This window comes from Erithacus rubecula (genome assembly GCF_903797595.1).
Source record: "Erithacus rubecula genome assembly, chromosome: 3".
Taxonomy (NCBI): domain Eukaryota; kingdom Metazoa; phylum Chordata; class Aves; order Passeriformes; family Muscicapidae; genus Erithacus; species Erithacus rubecula.
Genome location: NC_136689.1, coordinates 20,512,827 through 20,529,270, shown reverse-complemented (window position 1 = coordinate 20,529,270; position 16,444 = coordinate 20,512,827). Strand labels below are relative to the sequence as shown.

Below are 16,444 nucleotides of genomic sequence, written 5' to 3'. Positions count from 1 at the left end.
CTAGAACCACTTTAATAATCTGAATGTCCATCTTAAAGCTGGAGAGCTGTTCCAGAATTTAGTGGGTCCAGTGGTTAAAAATCTTATTTCTAGCCATGGTTAATTTACTAACAATCTCTATGTAATGTTATTTCTCTCACCTTTCATCTTCCAGTGCACTTGTAGAAGGTAATGTAACTCTCTTTCATAAGTCCTGTTTTCTAGCCATGCCTTGCATCAGATCTGGTTTGAACTCACCTTTCTTGAAGAAGCTGACCAATGCTGTAGGCAGAATTCCAATGAGATCTCTTCAATACTCTGACATCACTCATCTTTCCAAATCTGTCAGGAGATGCTGCTAATGCATCTCAGAAGTCCTCCCTTTTGCAAAATCCACTGTCCCCTCCTTGTTTCACCATCATCTCTCCTATTTTATTACTTATGTATAACCCTCTGAGGCTATACTTAAGAATAATAATACATTTAGATTAGTTTAAGACTGTCTCTATCTTAAGACTCTCATAGAGAGGAGGATTACTCCTGTTTTCTTTTGGATGGTGTAAGAGCTGCTTAGTTGCATGTCTCTTCATGTAAGTGTGAAAACCACAAAGTAGTCCAGCTTGTATGTCTAAGCTAAACATCAGAACCCCTTCTGGCATTCAGGTTCCTTAGTTTTTTATAACTGTTTGTGAATATTTTTGTTTTTTTATAATTGTTACAAATACTCTTGGAAGAGTAACACTAAAAAGAAAAAAGGGTGGGGGGGAAACGCCAGTTTTCCTAGTATTGCAAATGTGGTTGCAAAAGACACTGGTGTTTTAGGTTGCTCATAGTTAATCTTGATTTCCAGGGGCATAAAGGATAGCTATCATGAAATTATCACATGTACCCAGAGTGAATACTTCATACACTGCTATGTATTTCAATTTAAAGAAATTACAACTGGTCTACTAACCAAATGCAGTGGTTTAATCATATCAGGTGATGGCCTTCTACAGCAGCATTTTCAGACCCCTGCAAAACTCTCCAGCTTAGGTGTGAGTACTGTACTTCTGCACACAGTTCTTACAAAAGGCTGGCCTTTCTATTTGTGCAGCTTTTTTTCTCAGTGAGGCTGTGTTCCTCCTAGTATGAAAACTGCTACAACTTGTGTATTGTCATGGGCATGCTAACCTGTGCTTTTTCCTTCCCTGGGATTAGCACAGTGTGCCTTTGTTATATTTCTGCCAAATGTTGTGTATCACATCTAACACGTGATGTTTCTCTGTCCCTTTTGGGATGCTGCCTTTTCTTTGTTTTGGTGGTGGGGCTCCTCCCCTTAAACCTAGAAAAGGCTTAGAAGTAAGTGTCTGTGCAGCTTCTTGAAGTGCAGCACTGAGAAGTGGACCAACCCTCAGGCTGTCATTGCCTGGCACTAGTGGTCTTTCTGACTGCTCAGGTATTTGCACCTAAAGTAAGCTGGATGGTGATGGAATAAACCTGTGTGAGTTTAAAGTGGGAAAGATTTCAGTAACTGTTAATGTATCTTTAAATAATTTAATGACTTTGATTAATTGTATTCTATCATGCTAGAAATTTCTGTGTCACTTTTGAAATAATTTGAGATGTTGTTGTTGTTATTTGACTGGCAGGTTAAAATACTGGCTTCAGAAATGTTTGAGTTTTTTGTGTATTTTTGTGGAAGAAGTGACTATGTAAATGGAACTAATTGTACTGAAGCTAAAAATCTGCCAGAGGAGTTGTCTTCTGCAGCACTCTTTGCTACTTTAGGCTCACATATCCAGTAATTTTTGACACTTTTTTTGTGTGTGTCTTGCTCTTCCTAATGTGTTTTTGAAGTGATTCTTAACAAATATTCACAAACTCTTCAGTTGAAATATACATGAAAATCAAGAAACCACCACACCAGCATTTAGGTTTGTTTTCTTTTATCTTGTTTGTGTAGTTTTGAAATAGGTCTGAATTGCTGCCTATCCTGATCTGGTTGCATTTCTCAGTTTCTCAGGTAAAAAGATTGCATGTAGGCATATGGGTGAATTTTATGGTGAATCAGCCCTTACATATACTGAGCTATATTCAAGGCAAGAAATAATACCCTTAATAATCTGCAGCATTTTGGAAAAGGAATTTTGCTGCTTGCTATCTCCTAATTGGTAATTTTTTTCAATATTTTTAATAAGTTTATTCTAATGGTTGCAAAAACCATTCTATAAAAATTATGTATCACTGTATTTCTAATTCACTTACCTTCACTAAGCATGTGGTGTTTCCAGGTTCTTTTGATACAACACAAGCTACAAGTGCTGTTTTGTCACTTCAGTACTTACATCCACAAATCTAATCAGAAAGAATAAAGGACAAAGAAAATTTGGAAAAAAGAATAAAACTGATAGAGAATTGCTTTATTCTTCAGATAGTAAAAACAATATCTGATGCTAGAGATAATGCACTTGGCATCTTCAATGCTATTTTTCCTTCACAGCAAGAAAGAGAAAGTAGTCATAAATCTTGCTTCAGCTGTTACTTCCATCAGTCACTAAGCAAAACTACCAAAGCTGCTGAGATAAAGCCGAATGTGGCTCTGGTTACTCCACCATCTCAACAGAATGTAACAAAAATAGAAGTGCATCAATGGGCAGTGATGATAGATATGAAGAATACTTAACACAGCCAGGTCTTTTTATACAGGGAAAAGAAATGTTTAAGGGCTGAGACAATATGACAGAAGAGCTCAAAAATGCTCAAGCCCTGAGAGATGCACTATTGACTCTCTTTAATCTACTACCCTGTGTCCATCAAGTGAATTTGTAGAAGATGGATTAAAACCAAAAAAGGGATTCATTCTTCATGCATCAGATAGTGGAGCTGTGCAACTCATTGCAAGAAGAGGTCGTGGATGCCAGCTGTTCAAGGGGAGACTGGAAAAATATATGAAAGAGTAATTCATAGACATGTTATATATATAAACTACATCCTACTGTTCCTTTGACATCTATTTTACCACTGTGATAGAGAGAACATTGAACTAAGTGGTCCTCATGTTTTTTAGGTTCCTCAGATGGACCTTTTATTTTTGTGTATATTCTAAAAGCCTATGTTTTTCAATGGTCTTCTTGAAACCCCTTAACAATTTATTGTGCTGTTTGTAATGCTATTGTGTTTAGTGACTTAGCAAATATTAACTAAGTGTATTCCTAAATACTATCCTACCATCATGATCAAAGAAGAACTGGTTTACAATGTTACAGGAAGATTGTATTTTATCAGATAACTGTTGTAGCACAAGCAGTTTTGATGTCAGAGACTGACTATTCCACTCTGTTGTTTCAATTTAGACTTAATTCACACTAATTTTCCTGAAGAGTCTTGTTCTAAAATGATGTGTGATTTTCTTGTTTTTTTCTTTTTTTTTGCTTTGTTTTGTTTTGTTTTTGTTTTTGTTTTTGTTTTGTTTTGTTTTGTTTTGTTTTGTGGGTTTTTTTTGTTGTTTTTGTAAGAAATGGAGAAGCTGGTTGCTTGTGTACAAAAAAAGCCAAATGCTCTTTGTAGACTGATTTGCTTTCCATGGGCTGGAGGTGGAGCTTCACAACTTGCTCAATGGGGCAGACTCTTCAACGACTCAATTGAAGGTTAGTCATTTTTGTAGTTACAGTAGAAGTTCAGCAATTCATTCCAATTTTTAAAATAGAATATAATAGTCTTGAGAGCACCACAATCTTTATCCAATGTGTTTTCTCCAGAAAGGAAGGAACTAGCATTCATTAGGAACTAGCATTTCTACTAGGGTATATTTTCTGTACTGCCTTGAATCAAATTGTGTTCAATTGGGTGAAAAAATTATATCCTCAGAGCTATATTTCACAAGAGTATAGTATGCTTGACTGCTTCAGAAACTATTGGTATAGTTCAGAAACAGAAATACACTGAATATTGTTGATAAGCCAGTCTTCAGCAAGGTTAACTGTGAAGAGATGAGAACTATTTTTAATTTTGAGACAGTGCAGAGTATCCCTTATCCAGTGTTTACACTTCTTGTATCAAAATTGAAATTTGATCTATGAATTTTATAACAATGAAATGACGTTTAGTTACACTATGAAGTAATTCTCATTGCTCACAAGATATATCAGCAGTAAAAAGATCCATTGCTTGACCTATTTGTAGAGGAACCAAGGCCATTTCCCAAACCTTCCACAAAGAAAAAATAATTTCATACTCATGAGCATAGCCATTGCAATTTTACCAGTCCTCTAAATGCATGTATACTTTCCAGTAAGCAGTTGCTCATTCCTTGAAATTAGGGGAAAAAGCAAAAAAGAAGAAAGAAAAAGATTTTGCCCTCTGGAACTACTTCCAAGAAAGTTACTAAGGAAATGGCCTAGGACTAAGTATAGATGCAGATGAGTAACATAACACAACATGTTCTTTCAGATATGGTTTCTGCTGAAAGTATAGAAGATGCAAACTTTTCTGTACTGGTATATATGGTATTAAGTTGTGGTTTAGTCTGTCTCTTCTAAAATACATTGTGTCTGACCTGTTACTTCTACACAACTGGCAGTATGCATGATGTCAAGGAGATTTGAAAAAAATTAACATTTTTTCTGATCAATTAATTCCTTACTTTCACTAAGCAGTGAGAGGAAAATCCTCAGTTTTGAAAGGAAAATAATAAAAGTATGTAAAATTTCCATCTCTATAACTATAAATAACTACAAATGTAAATATCCACCAATTTGCATTATGATTCCACATTTTCCAATGTGCAGTGCTGAAGAGCTGACAAAGAAGAAAACAGGCATTGTACCATTCTAGTGTAGTTTCACTTACTAATGCTGCCCTTGAAAGGATATTTTTTACACAACCTTCAAACTTACTATTATTGAAATTAATTAATTTGTGGTTGTTATTAAAACTTACAACAATAAAGTTGCTTTCAAACCCCAGCTGAAATCTGGATCTTGTGGATTCTGACCCAAGGCATTTATCAATCAAATCAGCTGGAAGAGCAACATTTGAGACTAAAGATAGGGTGGAAACCTAATCTCTTGCAAGATTAAATCACAATAGCAGCAAGAGCAAGCAAATGCACAGTATCAGCTGTAAGAAGGAGTAATTAAAATAATAGGTATATTCTAAGAATAATTTAAAAGCTTAATTTAAATTATTTTACTCTATCTATTTTAAATAACTATAATTATTTTCCCTCCCTTCCTCCACCTCTTCTGCAGTGTACTGCATAAGACTTCCTGGAAGAGAAACTCGTCTTGGGGAGCCTTTTCCAAATGACATGACAAGCTTAGTTAATGAAATTACAAGTGTTTTGTTAAAAGAATTGAAAGAAAAACCATTTGCATTTTTTGGTCACAGGTAAAAATATATACATTTTTAGATAACCTGGTGAAGGAGCTTCTATTTCTGAGCTCTAGGAGTAGAGTTACTTGTTTTTATTTGCAAAACCTTTAGGAAAAATATGCTTCTGCAAGGATCTTCTGTCAAGTCATCCTAAAACATGCAGTTTCTCTCAAAGACTCTGGTTATTTATTTATTTATACCTTCAGGAACAACATCTGAACACATGTTTCTAATCAATCATAATTGCATTTATTGTTAATAGTTGTGTCAGAGCTTGATCTAAATGAATGCAGAGGTGAACCATTCATGAAACACAGATTTTAAATATTGCTGAGTCTCAAGTATTCAAAATAACTGTTCTTATTGAAAACCAAAGAAAATATTAAAAGAAAGATTCTGAAAAGGTCCTATTTGCAAAATTAGACTAAGAATATAAATATACTTCATGTCAATTAACTAATATCATTATAATCTGCATGTCATACACAGTTTCACCAACTGTTTAAGATAGCCAGTTACTACTGAAATTAAAATTATGATTTTATTTTCCAGTTTTTATGTAAGTTTTTACTGACTTTGCTTTAATTTCTTCTTTTGCTGCAGTCTTGGAATGTACACAAGTTTTGCTGTTGCACTTCATTTGAAAGAAAAGTACAGACTGGAGCCAGTCCATCTTTTCATGTCAGCAGCACATGCCCCAAATGTAAGCTACAGAATCATTAACATTATGAAACAGAACCATAAATTAGCTACTAAGAGTAAAAACAATATTTTACAGTATGATATTCAGGGTAGTTTTAATACAAAATTTTTCTTCAGAATCTATGGAGTGATAAGTGTTCTGAGGTAGATGCAGAATACATAATATTCACTACTGCTAACCTTAGCCTTGGGAGAACAATCTCTTTAAATTAATGCCTGAACTAATTAATGCTTGAACTACCTAATCCTTAAACTGAAATGTTTTGAATATCGTGTTAGTTATTATGGTTATTGGCTTTAAACTCAAAAGTAATCAAACCAAAATACTAAGTGGTCCTCCTTACTGTGTAATGCATGAAATAACTGTCTTGACCTACTCTTTCATAAACCTGCTGCATCAGCCCTCAATACTTTTTCTTTTCTCTCCTCATTCTTTGTAGGATTTTTAATCAGGTTTTTTCTGAGGTTTTGCTAGTCTTTCTCAGAAAAACAGTAGTGAAGTGGCAGTTTTCCAGTCCCATCCTCAGTCAGCATTTGTTATTTCTGTTCTTCAGTTTCTAATGCTTCTTAGCAGTCTTGAGCATGAGCCAGTGATTCATGGAAGCAATTCTTATTCCTGCAAATTTCCATAATCAGTTGGTCTCTTCAGTTCTACATTAGGCAGATTTATGTCCAGTGTTAGGTTTTTCTTTCTCAGATTATTTCACTAGTTGTATTTCAATAGTAAAAGTCAAGCTTGAACAAAATAAAATTAACAGTTATAAGTTTCAGAAGTAGAAAGTACTTGGCTCACTCATAATTTGTAATTTCAGTAAGCACAGTCTACTAATCCTTTCCATGAAGTATTCTCTGTGAATGTCAAAAAAACACAGACATCATATTCTGGAGATGGAAAATTATTCTACTTTTTACTAAAATAAATTAAAATATTATTAGAAATCTATCATATACAACACCTGATCTGTTTTGTTTGGTACTGACAGTCTGCAGGTCATCTTGCCCTCAAAAGCACACCCATGCCTGATGGAAACAATGACCCTCTTGCATGTGTGGGGATGCTGGGAGGAAATTTTGAGCTTCCACCTAATGAAGACTTTAGAAGAAATATAGTGCTAGCCTTCAGAGAAGATGCTAAAGTTTTTAAGACGTTTTCGTAAGTTTTACAACTTTGTATTACTTTTGTGTTTGTATTTTACATTTTTACTTTTGTCTAATCATGTTAGGTTTTCTTTTTTCTTTCTTAGTAACTTGCTTTCATTTCTGTTATAAAAAAAGAAGAAGAAACAGTAAATATAGGGTTTTTTCCCCCTTGTGTGTTTTTCTATTTGTTTTCTAGTATTTAAGCCCTGGATGAAACAGTGCATACTGCAGCAACCACAGCTGTTACTGCAGTAGTGAATTTATGACAGAATTACAGTTCTACCTAGGATCCAAAGTTAGCAGCTACTAAAAGAGAATATTCTCATGTCTTTTATTGTTTTCTGAGATTGACAATCTCAGCTCACCATGCTTCAGGAACACTGCATTCAGCATCCAGTTCCAAGGTTCTCTAGCCTAACCAGAAGAAAAGAATCCCTTTGTTCTGGGCACTCAGACAGCAACTGCCTTCCTGTGTCCTACTGTCCCCCCTGGACACGCAGCTCCTGTGGCTGAGTGGTCAAGGTTTCCTACCTTGGCAAAAACAAGGACACTCTTGGATCTGGGACCTGTTTTGGTCTTAGGAACTTGACACTGAAAGATGCTGAAATGTTAGAACTTGTATGTAAGCAAGTAATATAATTATTTATTGTAGGTGAGAATTTTTTTGCAGGTTGAAGCAATTTTTTTTTCTAACTATTTGGTCATTTTTTCTTTACAATTTTAGATCTAATTGCAGTAGAGTAAGGAGCTAGGAAACTTCAAGATACAGTATTTTCTTCTCCTGATGTCCTGTATAGTCTAACTCCTGAAATTTGTTAAGTTTTGGAGAAGAACAAAAAACCTTTTTTTTTGCATGTGGAAGCAAATTCCAAATATAGGTATCTTATGGAATGTATTATGGCTTCTTTTTATGTTCACAGATTTGAGAAGGCAGACATGAATACCCCCTTCTCCTGTGATGTGACCTGCTTTCGTGGGTCTGATGATAAAATATATGATGTACAAGGTACTTTGTTTAAATGGTTTTTCTCATATATTTACACATTTTCTTGTTGTATTGCACCCATTAATTAGAGTTTTCTAGAATCTATCTCCTTCTTAAAGGAAATAAATCAACAGAGCAATTTCAATGTATGAACCAAAAAGTTGATATAGGATGTAAAATAATTATTGAATAATAACTTTGAAATAGTTAGACAAAAGGATCACAATAGTTGATGTTTCTCTGACACTTCAAATATCTTTTTTAGGTTGGCAAGAACTAACAAATGGAGATGTTTCCTTTTATGAGCTTCCTGGAGATCACTTTTATCTGCTGAAACCATCTAATGAAAGTTTCTTGATAAAATATATCACAACATGCATAGAAAATGCCTGTCCATGAATATTTCCCTCAATTTTAATAGCAGAATGTATAGGTTAGTCCACAGCAATTTATATGTCACTTCTTTCTCTACATTGCATGCAGTTATGCCTAAAAGTTGTTCTGGTCCTCCTCTGTAATCCTTTATAAGGGGAAGTTTTCCTGATTTTTTAAAAAACAAACATTGGCTTTGGGTCTTAAAAAGGGTTTGATCTTTTCCTTCTTGTCTTGCTTATGTACAAACTCTTCACTTTATTCCATAAACTTGCTTGCAAAAAAATCATGTCTATGTTATTTAACTGTTAGAGCTTCTCTGTTTGTCTTCTGTCAAAATGCTAAATATAATATAATACCCACAAAAATCCACAATTCTTAATAAAGCTTAATTTATTCAGTTCTAATTTATTTAGATTAATATACAAATTAAAAACCGATTATATATGTAAATACCCTTTAAAGTCAAACAACTGATGCTTAAAAGATATTAGTGTCAGACTACACAAAAATGAGTTAGTACTGCATTTTTCTCAACAGTTAGTTCATCAGCTACTGAAGAGTAGTTAATTATTAGTGGCAATTATTTTGAATATTCTAGATTCCATATTTTTCTACCATTTCTCTTGCTTTAGAGATATAGGCATTCATGGCATCCTCCTTTGATAAACCTGCAAAGGAAAGTAGGAGTCATTATCTTTTCTCGTTTGTCATCCTATAAACTTGACTACAGGATGTAAGTTTATTTGATATAACACCTTTTTTCAGGTTCCATGCCTCCCATTTGGCTTTGCCTTTCAAATCTAGCATTCCTGGACATTCTGCCAAAATAAAGGCATAGCTTTGGTTATCATGCAGATTTACATAACATTACCTTGATTTTATCAAGATATGTGAGTAAATGTGAAGTATATATAGTAATACCAATATTAATATCTCCAACAGTAGCCTGTTTGTAGAATCCATATAGTTCCTTCAGTTCTTCATCAGTTGGTCTTGTTTTTAATTTTTTTACATCTTCTGCAGCACCATCAAAGTCAGCCTGATGAAAGAACAGAAAGTATTCTCCTCTCAAGGGGTGTATTTAAAACATGAGTTATAAGACACACAGTAGTACCATTAGATATTCTCAATGACTCCCTTGGGTTTAGCAATTCAGACAAGGCTTTTTCCCATGAAAGAAGCTTCATAAATGTTAGAAAGGGATATAGGCTTGTATGGCTGACAGGGGCAAGCAGCCTCCCCAGTTTATGTTGTGTATACGTCTTTTACAGTCACACTGCAGGTATGAAGCCATTCATTGAACTTTACACCCCACAGTTATCTCTGAGTTGCTTTGATCTTGCTTGCACTGTGTTGGCTCAAGTGGTGGAGCTCAAATCCCCTCTGAGTGGTACTGCCCAATTCACCCTCCATTTCCACTGCTCTGCTGACAGGGAAGGAGGTGGCACAGAGGTACCTCAGAGATGAGCTACTAGCAGGACCACCTTCTACACCCACCTCTGAAACACAGGAGAGCACCAGAGTAAAGTGCAAATTTACTCATTTCATCACTGTGAATCACACATTCACATCAATCTGAGGCTGTAGCCATTCTCACTATAAAGAAGGTCTCAGGCTAAGGTTTGGAGTTCTGTTTCATGCCTAGAACATTTCAGAGAGAGCCAAATTTTGTAGAATGACTACAGACACATCAGGTCACTGCACTACTCTAATGCAGAATGATGCAAGCACTTTAACATGCTGTATGCTGGTTTCAACAATTATTTCAGTTTTCAGTTGGATCATTTGCAGAAGCACAGTTTATCCTGCACACATATTTAATATGTACAAACCAGCTGTATTGGTTTTGAATGGCCTGGTTTTTGGCAATGAGGGAGGCTACAAGGATGGCTTCCATGACAAGCTGCCAGAAGCTTCCAACATGTCCAGCAGAGCAAATTCCTGGTTAGCTCCAAGTATGAATCTGCCTCTGGCCAAAGCTGGGCAGATGAGAAATGGTGGTTAACACCTCTGTGGTAACAGAGGAAAGAAGGAAGATAAAGTAAGTGGTTGTGCAGTTGTTACTACAGCCAGAGAGGAGCAGAGCAAGAACATGAGAGAAAAATTAACTTGGCTAATGAGATTCACCTGATACAAACTTCTGAGAAATTTCTAATTTTTTGCAAATTTTGAATTGCTATATGAAACCCACAAAGAGAAAACACAAGTCTTCTAAGAACAAAAGTGCTTGCCACAAGAAGATGTACATCTGTGAACAGCAGTGTTGCAACAAGGAGCAGCAGGCAGAGAGGTGCATTTAAATGGAATGTTTTTTAAAATAATGATTTGTGATTAAAAGGGCATTCTAGCTCCCTGCAAAACAGCAATTAAATCTTGAATATTCTTTAAACTGCAGCTGTAAACTCACAAAACATTAGATGGGAGGGATTCATGACAACACACATCTCTAGGTCTGTCAGTTCATAGCACCCTTAAAGTGAAATGAAAGGAAAAGGCAAAAATCCTGCAGCAATGCAGATGCTTTTTAATAAATAATCTTCCAACTCAGTGAGAACCTCAGTGTTTGCATAACTGACAAGTAGAAGTTTCTGGGAGATTCCCAGCAAGGTCTCCCTGAACCAGATGCCCAGTGACAGATGGAGAAGTACAGAGAAGAATTGATGTGCTAAAATTGATAATGACTGTTTTAAGTTTGAGAAATGCTGTTGTTCTATTTTGAATATAACAATCCTTCTGAGAATTAGGCAGATTCCAAGTGCCATTTGCCTTCCTAAATATCTGATATTTGGTCATTCAATAAAGTATATGATTTGGCAGTTTCTGCACTAAATTCTAGATTAAATTACTTCCAAATTATATTCTTAAATCTAAAACTTTATATACTGAAACATGTAATTACTTATGTAGTTTGTTCCTGTTTTAACAAAAATAATTATCGATGTTACTAAAATGCAGCTATACCGTAGAACCACAGAAAAACATGAATCTTTAAGTCCAACTTTTTGTGTCTGATTTCTTTTAAGAACACTGCAGACTTTTTTCTTTTTTCAAAGTATTTGAGAGTGCTGCAAAACAAATACAGGGTTTTCCTAGAATAAAGAACCAAAAGGCTCAGAATGTATATATGTTATTTGTAATTTAGATAAACCAAAATTGTGTGCTCTACACTACATATAAAAGCTGAATCAATAATGTTGAAATGGTCTCACAGCATCCCTTCTCTTTTTTTTTTTTTTTTTTTTTTTGTAGTATTAATATTTGCTTTCATGAAAGTCTTGAAATTTTTATTTTTCTTCTTATTCTGTATTGTCTCTTGGTCTCCTTCTGCACAGCAACTGTACCTGGATTTGCTACAACCACCTGAAATGCTTCGACAAGTTCAGATGTTAAGCTCATTTTTAATTTTTCATCAAAAATTGCTGAGAGCCATAGTAAGTAAGTAAATAACACTATTCTTCCTTTCAGCAGCAAACCCAGAATGGTGAGCCCATGTGTTTGAGGCCAGGAAGTCACACAAGCACAGGGAGAGAATTAGGCACAGCATGGGTGCCTTCAGCCTGGGAGCCGTCAGGGACAGACACACTGCCACAAGCAGGAGTCTAAACCCACAGTCCCTGTGAGACTGCTCATAGGGCATTTTTTGACAGTCAGGTGTCTTATCCTTTCATGAAAACAGGCCTGTTCCACTTTGGCTCACCTCAGGGAAGAGGCAAGGACATGGGGATTGCAGAGGAGCTCACATGCTTTGAATTTACATCCCAGTCTCATCCTGAGTCACTCCAGGCACGCTGCTGCAGTGTTCCAGGCACTGCAGCATGAGGATACGAGGGAGGTTGTGCTAAGGCAGCAAGACAAGTCTAATCACAAAAACTCCTATGCAATAACAACATGATTTTTAATAGCTGTACAGCATTTATAATGGAGATGCATTTAATGAGGGGAAAAAGTCAGCAATGCAAACTACCTTACCAAGTAATTAACATAGTGGTCCAAAGAAACTGGAACTGTACATATTTGATGCTCCTCAAAGCAAAGCATTTAAAGTCACACTATTGGTACAGATGTATAAAAGGGATGGGCATTTATTTATGAAAACAAATGTGACTACTTACTGCTCAAGAGGGTTTTTTTTATAGGTACAATCTTATTAAAATAAATATTTAATTATTAATCTAAATGTCAGAAATGGGACATTCTTGACTTGACTGACTCCTCCATGACAGACATCTCTTGATATGGTCCACACACGTGCAAACCAAAGCAGGATTCATGCACTGTTAACTGTAAGATTTAAAACTGGTGTCAATAATAAACCATAACTAGGTTGCCACATTGTTTAAAGTTTAAATAAGTTACTACTGCATGTGAGCCTCTGCCAGCACTGATGTACAAGGACCATTCAAATCTGTGGAAATCTTTCACATGTCTGGAATTGTTTTCTGATCTAAACTTATATCTTGGTTTTGTCTGGGTTTTAGTTCATTTTCTCCCTCATACCTGGTACAGTGCAGTGTTTTGGATGCAGGATGAGAATTATGTTGATAACACACTGATGTTTTGGTTGTTGCTGAGTAGTGCTTGCACTGAGCCAGGGACTTGTCAGTGTCTCATGCTCTGAAAGTGAGGAACTGCACAAGAACCTGGGGAAGGTGCAGGGAGCACATCGGGACAGCTGACCAAACTGGCCAAAGGGATATTCCACACCACAGAACACCATGCCCAGTGCAGAAACTGGGAGGAGCTGGCCAAGAGGAACTGATTGCTGTTCAGGGATGGGCTCAGCCTTGGTCAGTGGGTAGTGAGAAATTGTATTGTGCATCACTTGCTTCTCCTGGTTTTAACTGCACATGCTGTCTCTCTCTCTCTCTCATTACTACTATCACAGTATAATATTTTACTTTTTTTAAAAATTATTAAACTATTCTTATCTCAGCCCTTGAGTTTTTGCTTCCTCCCCCTTCTCCCCACTGCCAATTCTCCTCCCCATTCCACTGTAGGTGAAGGGGGTGTGAGCAAGAGACTGCATGGTACTTATTTGCTGAATGGTGTTAAACCATGACAACTTCACAGTAAGAACTAAGCAAAAGCCCTGTTCAATTGTACAAGACAAAAGATAAGTTAGAGAAAAAATAAGTTAGGGAAACCACTAAGTTAATAACCTTATCTCCCTATATTTTTTTCTATTTGCATCTACAGGCAAATATCACAAGATGTGCAAATGCATATCTTACAGAGCAAGAAATGTGCAGAAATGAAATCTAAATACTAAAATTTTCTTTCTTTATCCCCCTCTAGCCAGTCATTCTGCACAGACTGTTACTTAGGATTTGTCTGCTTACACAACATGATTATGAGCAGCCTGTAAAAATACCATTTCCTTTTAATCACATGCTGATAAAATTCTCTTTAACTCTTCAAATAAAAAGCATAAAATATATACAGATATAAACACACACACACGTGTCTTAAAGATAAAAGCACAAATTATCAGACTATTATCAGATACTTCACCTTTTTGCAAAGAAAAAAGCTTGAATGAATTCTTCATTTACAGCAGAATATTTTACCAGTTTGCAAAACTTATAAATATTTTACAGCCTAACTAATGAGAATATTATTTTATGCATTTGTCCTCATTCCCATACAGCTAGATTCAATAAATTTATGGATATGGTTGGTGACTGTAAACCAAACTAATGTGGAAAAAAGCTCTCTAATGTCTAATGCAGAATATGTACGGTATCTTAAAATTTCAACCACTGATTTTTATGTGAAAGTATATACAGCTGAGGAACAGCATATCATACTTCATTTAGCTCTTTCTTATCATGATTTATGGCTCATTGCTTAATCATCAGGCTAATAAATTCACCTTCTAGAGTGAATTCAAGGCAGAATAAAACAAACTGCAATTTCAGCAATTATTAATTAAGCGAAGGTGGTATTATGTTTGGGATTTGGGAATTCTTACCCACTGAAGAAAGAGATTTCTTCTTAGCTGTAACACAGCACAATGAAACCTCTGTGCTATTCAACATAATTGCAGCTCAGAAGAAAATTGCTAAGCTGCTGGCAGTGCACTCCCTGCATCTAGGTCAGAGCACTGTGCTGCTCACTCTTTGCAAAATGCACACTAACTAAGCTGAGACAGACATAATGAGACCGGGATAGAAGAGCTTGCAAATCTTGCAGTGAAAGGGATAATAGGAATGCCTAAAGAAGAAAAACAGCTTAATCCATCAGGGCACATCCAAGACAAGGGAAGTATTCACAGTTTCTCACAAATGTAGGAGGCTAAAAGCCAGCAACAAAGATAATTTCCTCAACAGCTATTTGAAGCTATAACCAGTGAGAACGTAAAAGGATGCCCTCTCTGTAGCCAGAAGGTAAGAAAGTAGAAGCTCTACTACCAAAACACAAGCCTATCAAAATGTAAAAGTCTAAAGATGCATATACCCTAAAAAATATACACTACTTCCTTAAAAATTATTTACGCTTCCCAAATGCACATATAACACTGTTTCAGTGTTAGAAGCTTCCGTCCTCCTTTAATAGCTCCAAGCAACCAGCTAGATCCTAAAAATATATGTATGCACCTGCCTTTCCAGGTCTAGCTTGGTCCTAGCAATCTCAGATGCACACCTGAAGAAAACATAACTCATGCATCGTCTCAACAGCAAGGCTTCAAAATATTACATGACCTATGAAATAGTTCAAACTAACCAGCATGCTTATCACCCTCCACTTGTGAGAAGTAATGCACTGTTTAACCTCCAAGTGTTTAGGCAGATTTCCCTTGTCGCAAGGTAACCTTGATTTTGCAGTAAAAATCCTTACGCTGAAGAAATACCACAATCTCCAGCACGGCAGTACATAAATGCACAGTGCATCCCTCTCCTCTCGTCCGCGTCTCACAGATGCAGAAGAGCGTACCTGAAGAGTCATGGTGCTGCAGGATGCGCAGGGAACGGCCTCGCTCCTTCTGCGGCGGGGACGCGGCGGGTCTGCAGCGCGGCTGCGGCGGCGCGGCGGGGCCGGCACGGCGCACCCGTGACCTGAGCTCGGCAGCGAGCGGCGCCGGCAGCGCGCAGGGAAACAGGCACACGGGGAAACAGGCACACGGGGAAACAGGCACACGGGGAAACAGGCACACGGGAAAACAGCACACGGGGAAACAGGCACACGGGGAAACACGGCACACGGGGAAACACGGCACACGGGGAAACAGGCACACGGGGAAACACGGCACACGGGGAAACAGGCACACGGGGAAACACGGCACACGGGAAAACAGGCACACGGGGAAACACGGCACACGGGGAAACAGGGCACACGGGGAAACACAGCACACAGGGAAACACGGCACACGGGGAAAACAGGCACACGGGGAAACACGGCACACGGGGAAACACGGCACAAAGGGATTGACTGTACAAAGGGACTGACAGCACACAGGGACTGAGTGTACGCAGGGACTCTCACTGCACACAGGGACTCAGTGGTTTCTGCACAAAGCCTGAGCTCCAGCCACACCACCGAGTATTAGACCGCCAGGTTGAGAGTAGTGATACAGATTCCCAAGCCGTTTGATTGACAAAGTAATTTCTGGAGGGGTTTGAACTGCAACCAGCACAGTTATTGGTACTGTTCCCTCTGCCGCAGCCCCTGCCCATGTCCATGCCCGTGTCCATGCCCGTGTCCATGCCCGTGTCCATGCCCATGTCCATGCCCGTGTCCATGCCCGTGTCCATGCCCGTGTCCATGTCCACCCAACCTGGGACCTCGCACCCTTATGCTGCAGCTCTGGAAAAATCCTGGGTCATCCCAAGCATACCTCCCACAAGTGGCTACACACACAAAATACACGGTGAATGCTGGGTTTTAATTTGGTCTACTAAGTACAGAATA

The 16,444-nt window shown here is 37.4% G+C and overlaps 2 protein-coding genes across 2 annotated transcripts; one reads left to right on the top strand and one right to left on the bottom strand.

Annotated features, from left to right (window-relative positions):
* The first annotated feature begins 1,359 nt into the window (after nt 1-1,359).
* Nucleotides 1,360-8,866, top strand: OLAH (oleoyl-ACP hydrolase). The gene is made up of 7 exons (XM_079302521.1): nt 1,360-1,417; nt 3,477-3,608; nt 5,211-5,349; nt 5,938-6,037; nt 7,020-7,189; nt 8,097-8,182; nt 8,427-8,866. Exons 2-7 carry the CDS (start codon nt 3,479-3,481, stop codon nt 8,558-8,560), a joined length of 759 nt encoding a protein of 252 aa, XP_079158647.1. The 5' UTR covers nt 1,360-1,417; nt 3,477-3,478; the 3' UTR covers nt 8,561-8,866.
* Nucleotides 8,867-8,908: 42 nt separating this feature from the next.
* ACBD7 (acyl-CoA binding domain containing 7) lies at nt 8,909-15,625 on the bottom strand. Its single transcript, XM_079302522.1, has 4 exons — nt 15,470-15,625; nt 9,458-9,575; nt 9,292-9,354; nt 8,909-9,204 (listed from the first exon to the last, which is right to left on the bottom strand). The coding sequence occupies exons 1-4, from the start codon at nt 15,479-15,481 to the stop codon at nt 9,131-9,133; spliced, it is 267 nt and encodes an 88-aa protein (XP_079158648.1). The 5' UTR covers nt 15,482-15,625; the 3' UTR covers nt 8,909-9,130.
* Between the last annotated feature and the right edge of the window lie 819 nt (nt 15,626-16,444).

What these genes read in the sequence shown, in the direction of transcription:
- ACBD7 (XM_079302522.1), bottom strand. An exon ending in TGTTGGAGATATTAATATTG is followed by an intron (nt 9,355 to 9,457) that starts GTATTACTATAT and finishes TTATTTTGGCAG; the next exon opens with AATGTCCAGGAATGCTAGAT. An exon ending in GGCATGGAACCTGAAAAAAG is followed by an intron (nt 9,205 to 9,291) that starts GTGTTATATCAA and finishes TTTCCTTTGCAG; the next exon opens with GTTTATCAAAGGAGGATGCC.
- OLAH (XM_079302521.1), top strand. Translation starts at nt 3,479, where the DNA reads ATGGAGAAGCTGGTTGCTTGTGTACAAAAAAAGCCAAATGCTCTTTGT. An exon ending in CTTCAACGACTCAATTGAAG is followed by an intron (nt 3,609 to 5,210) that starts GTTAGTCATTTT and finishes CCTCTTCTGCAG; the next exon opens with TGTACTGCATAAGACTTCCT. An exon ending in CAGCAGCACATGCCCCAAAT is followed by an intron (nt 6,038 to 7,019) that starts GTAAGCTACAGA and finishes TGGTACTGACAG; the next exon opens with TCTGCAGGTCATCTTGCCCT.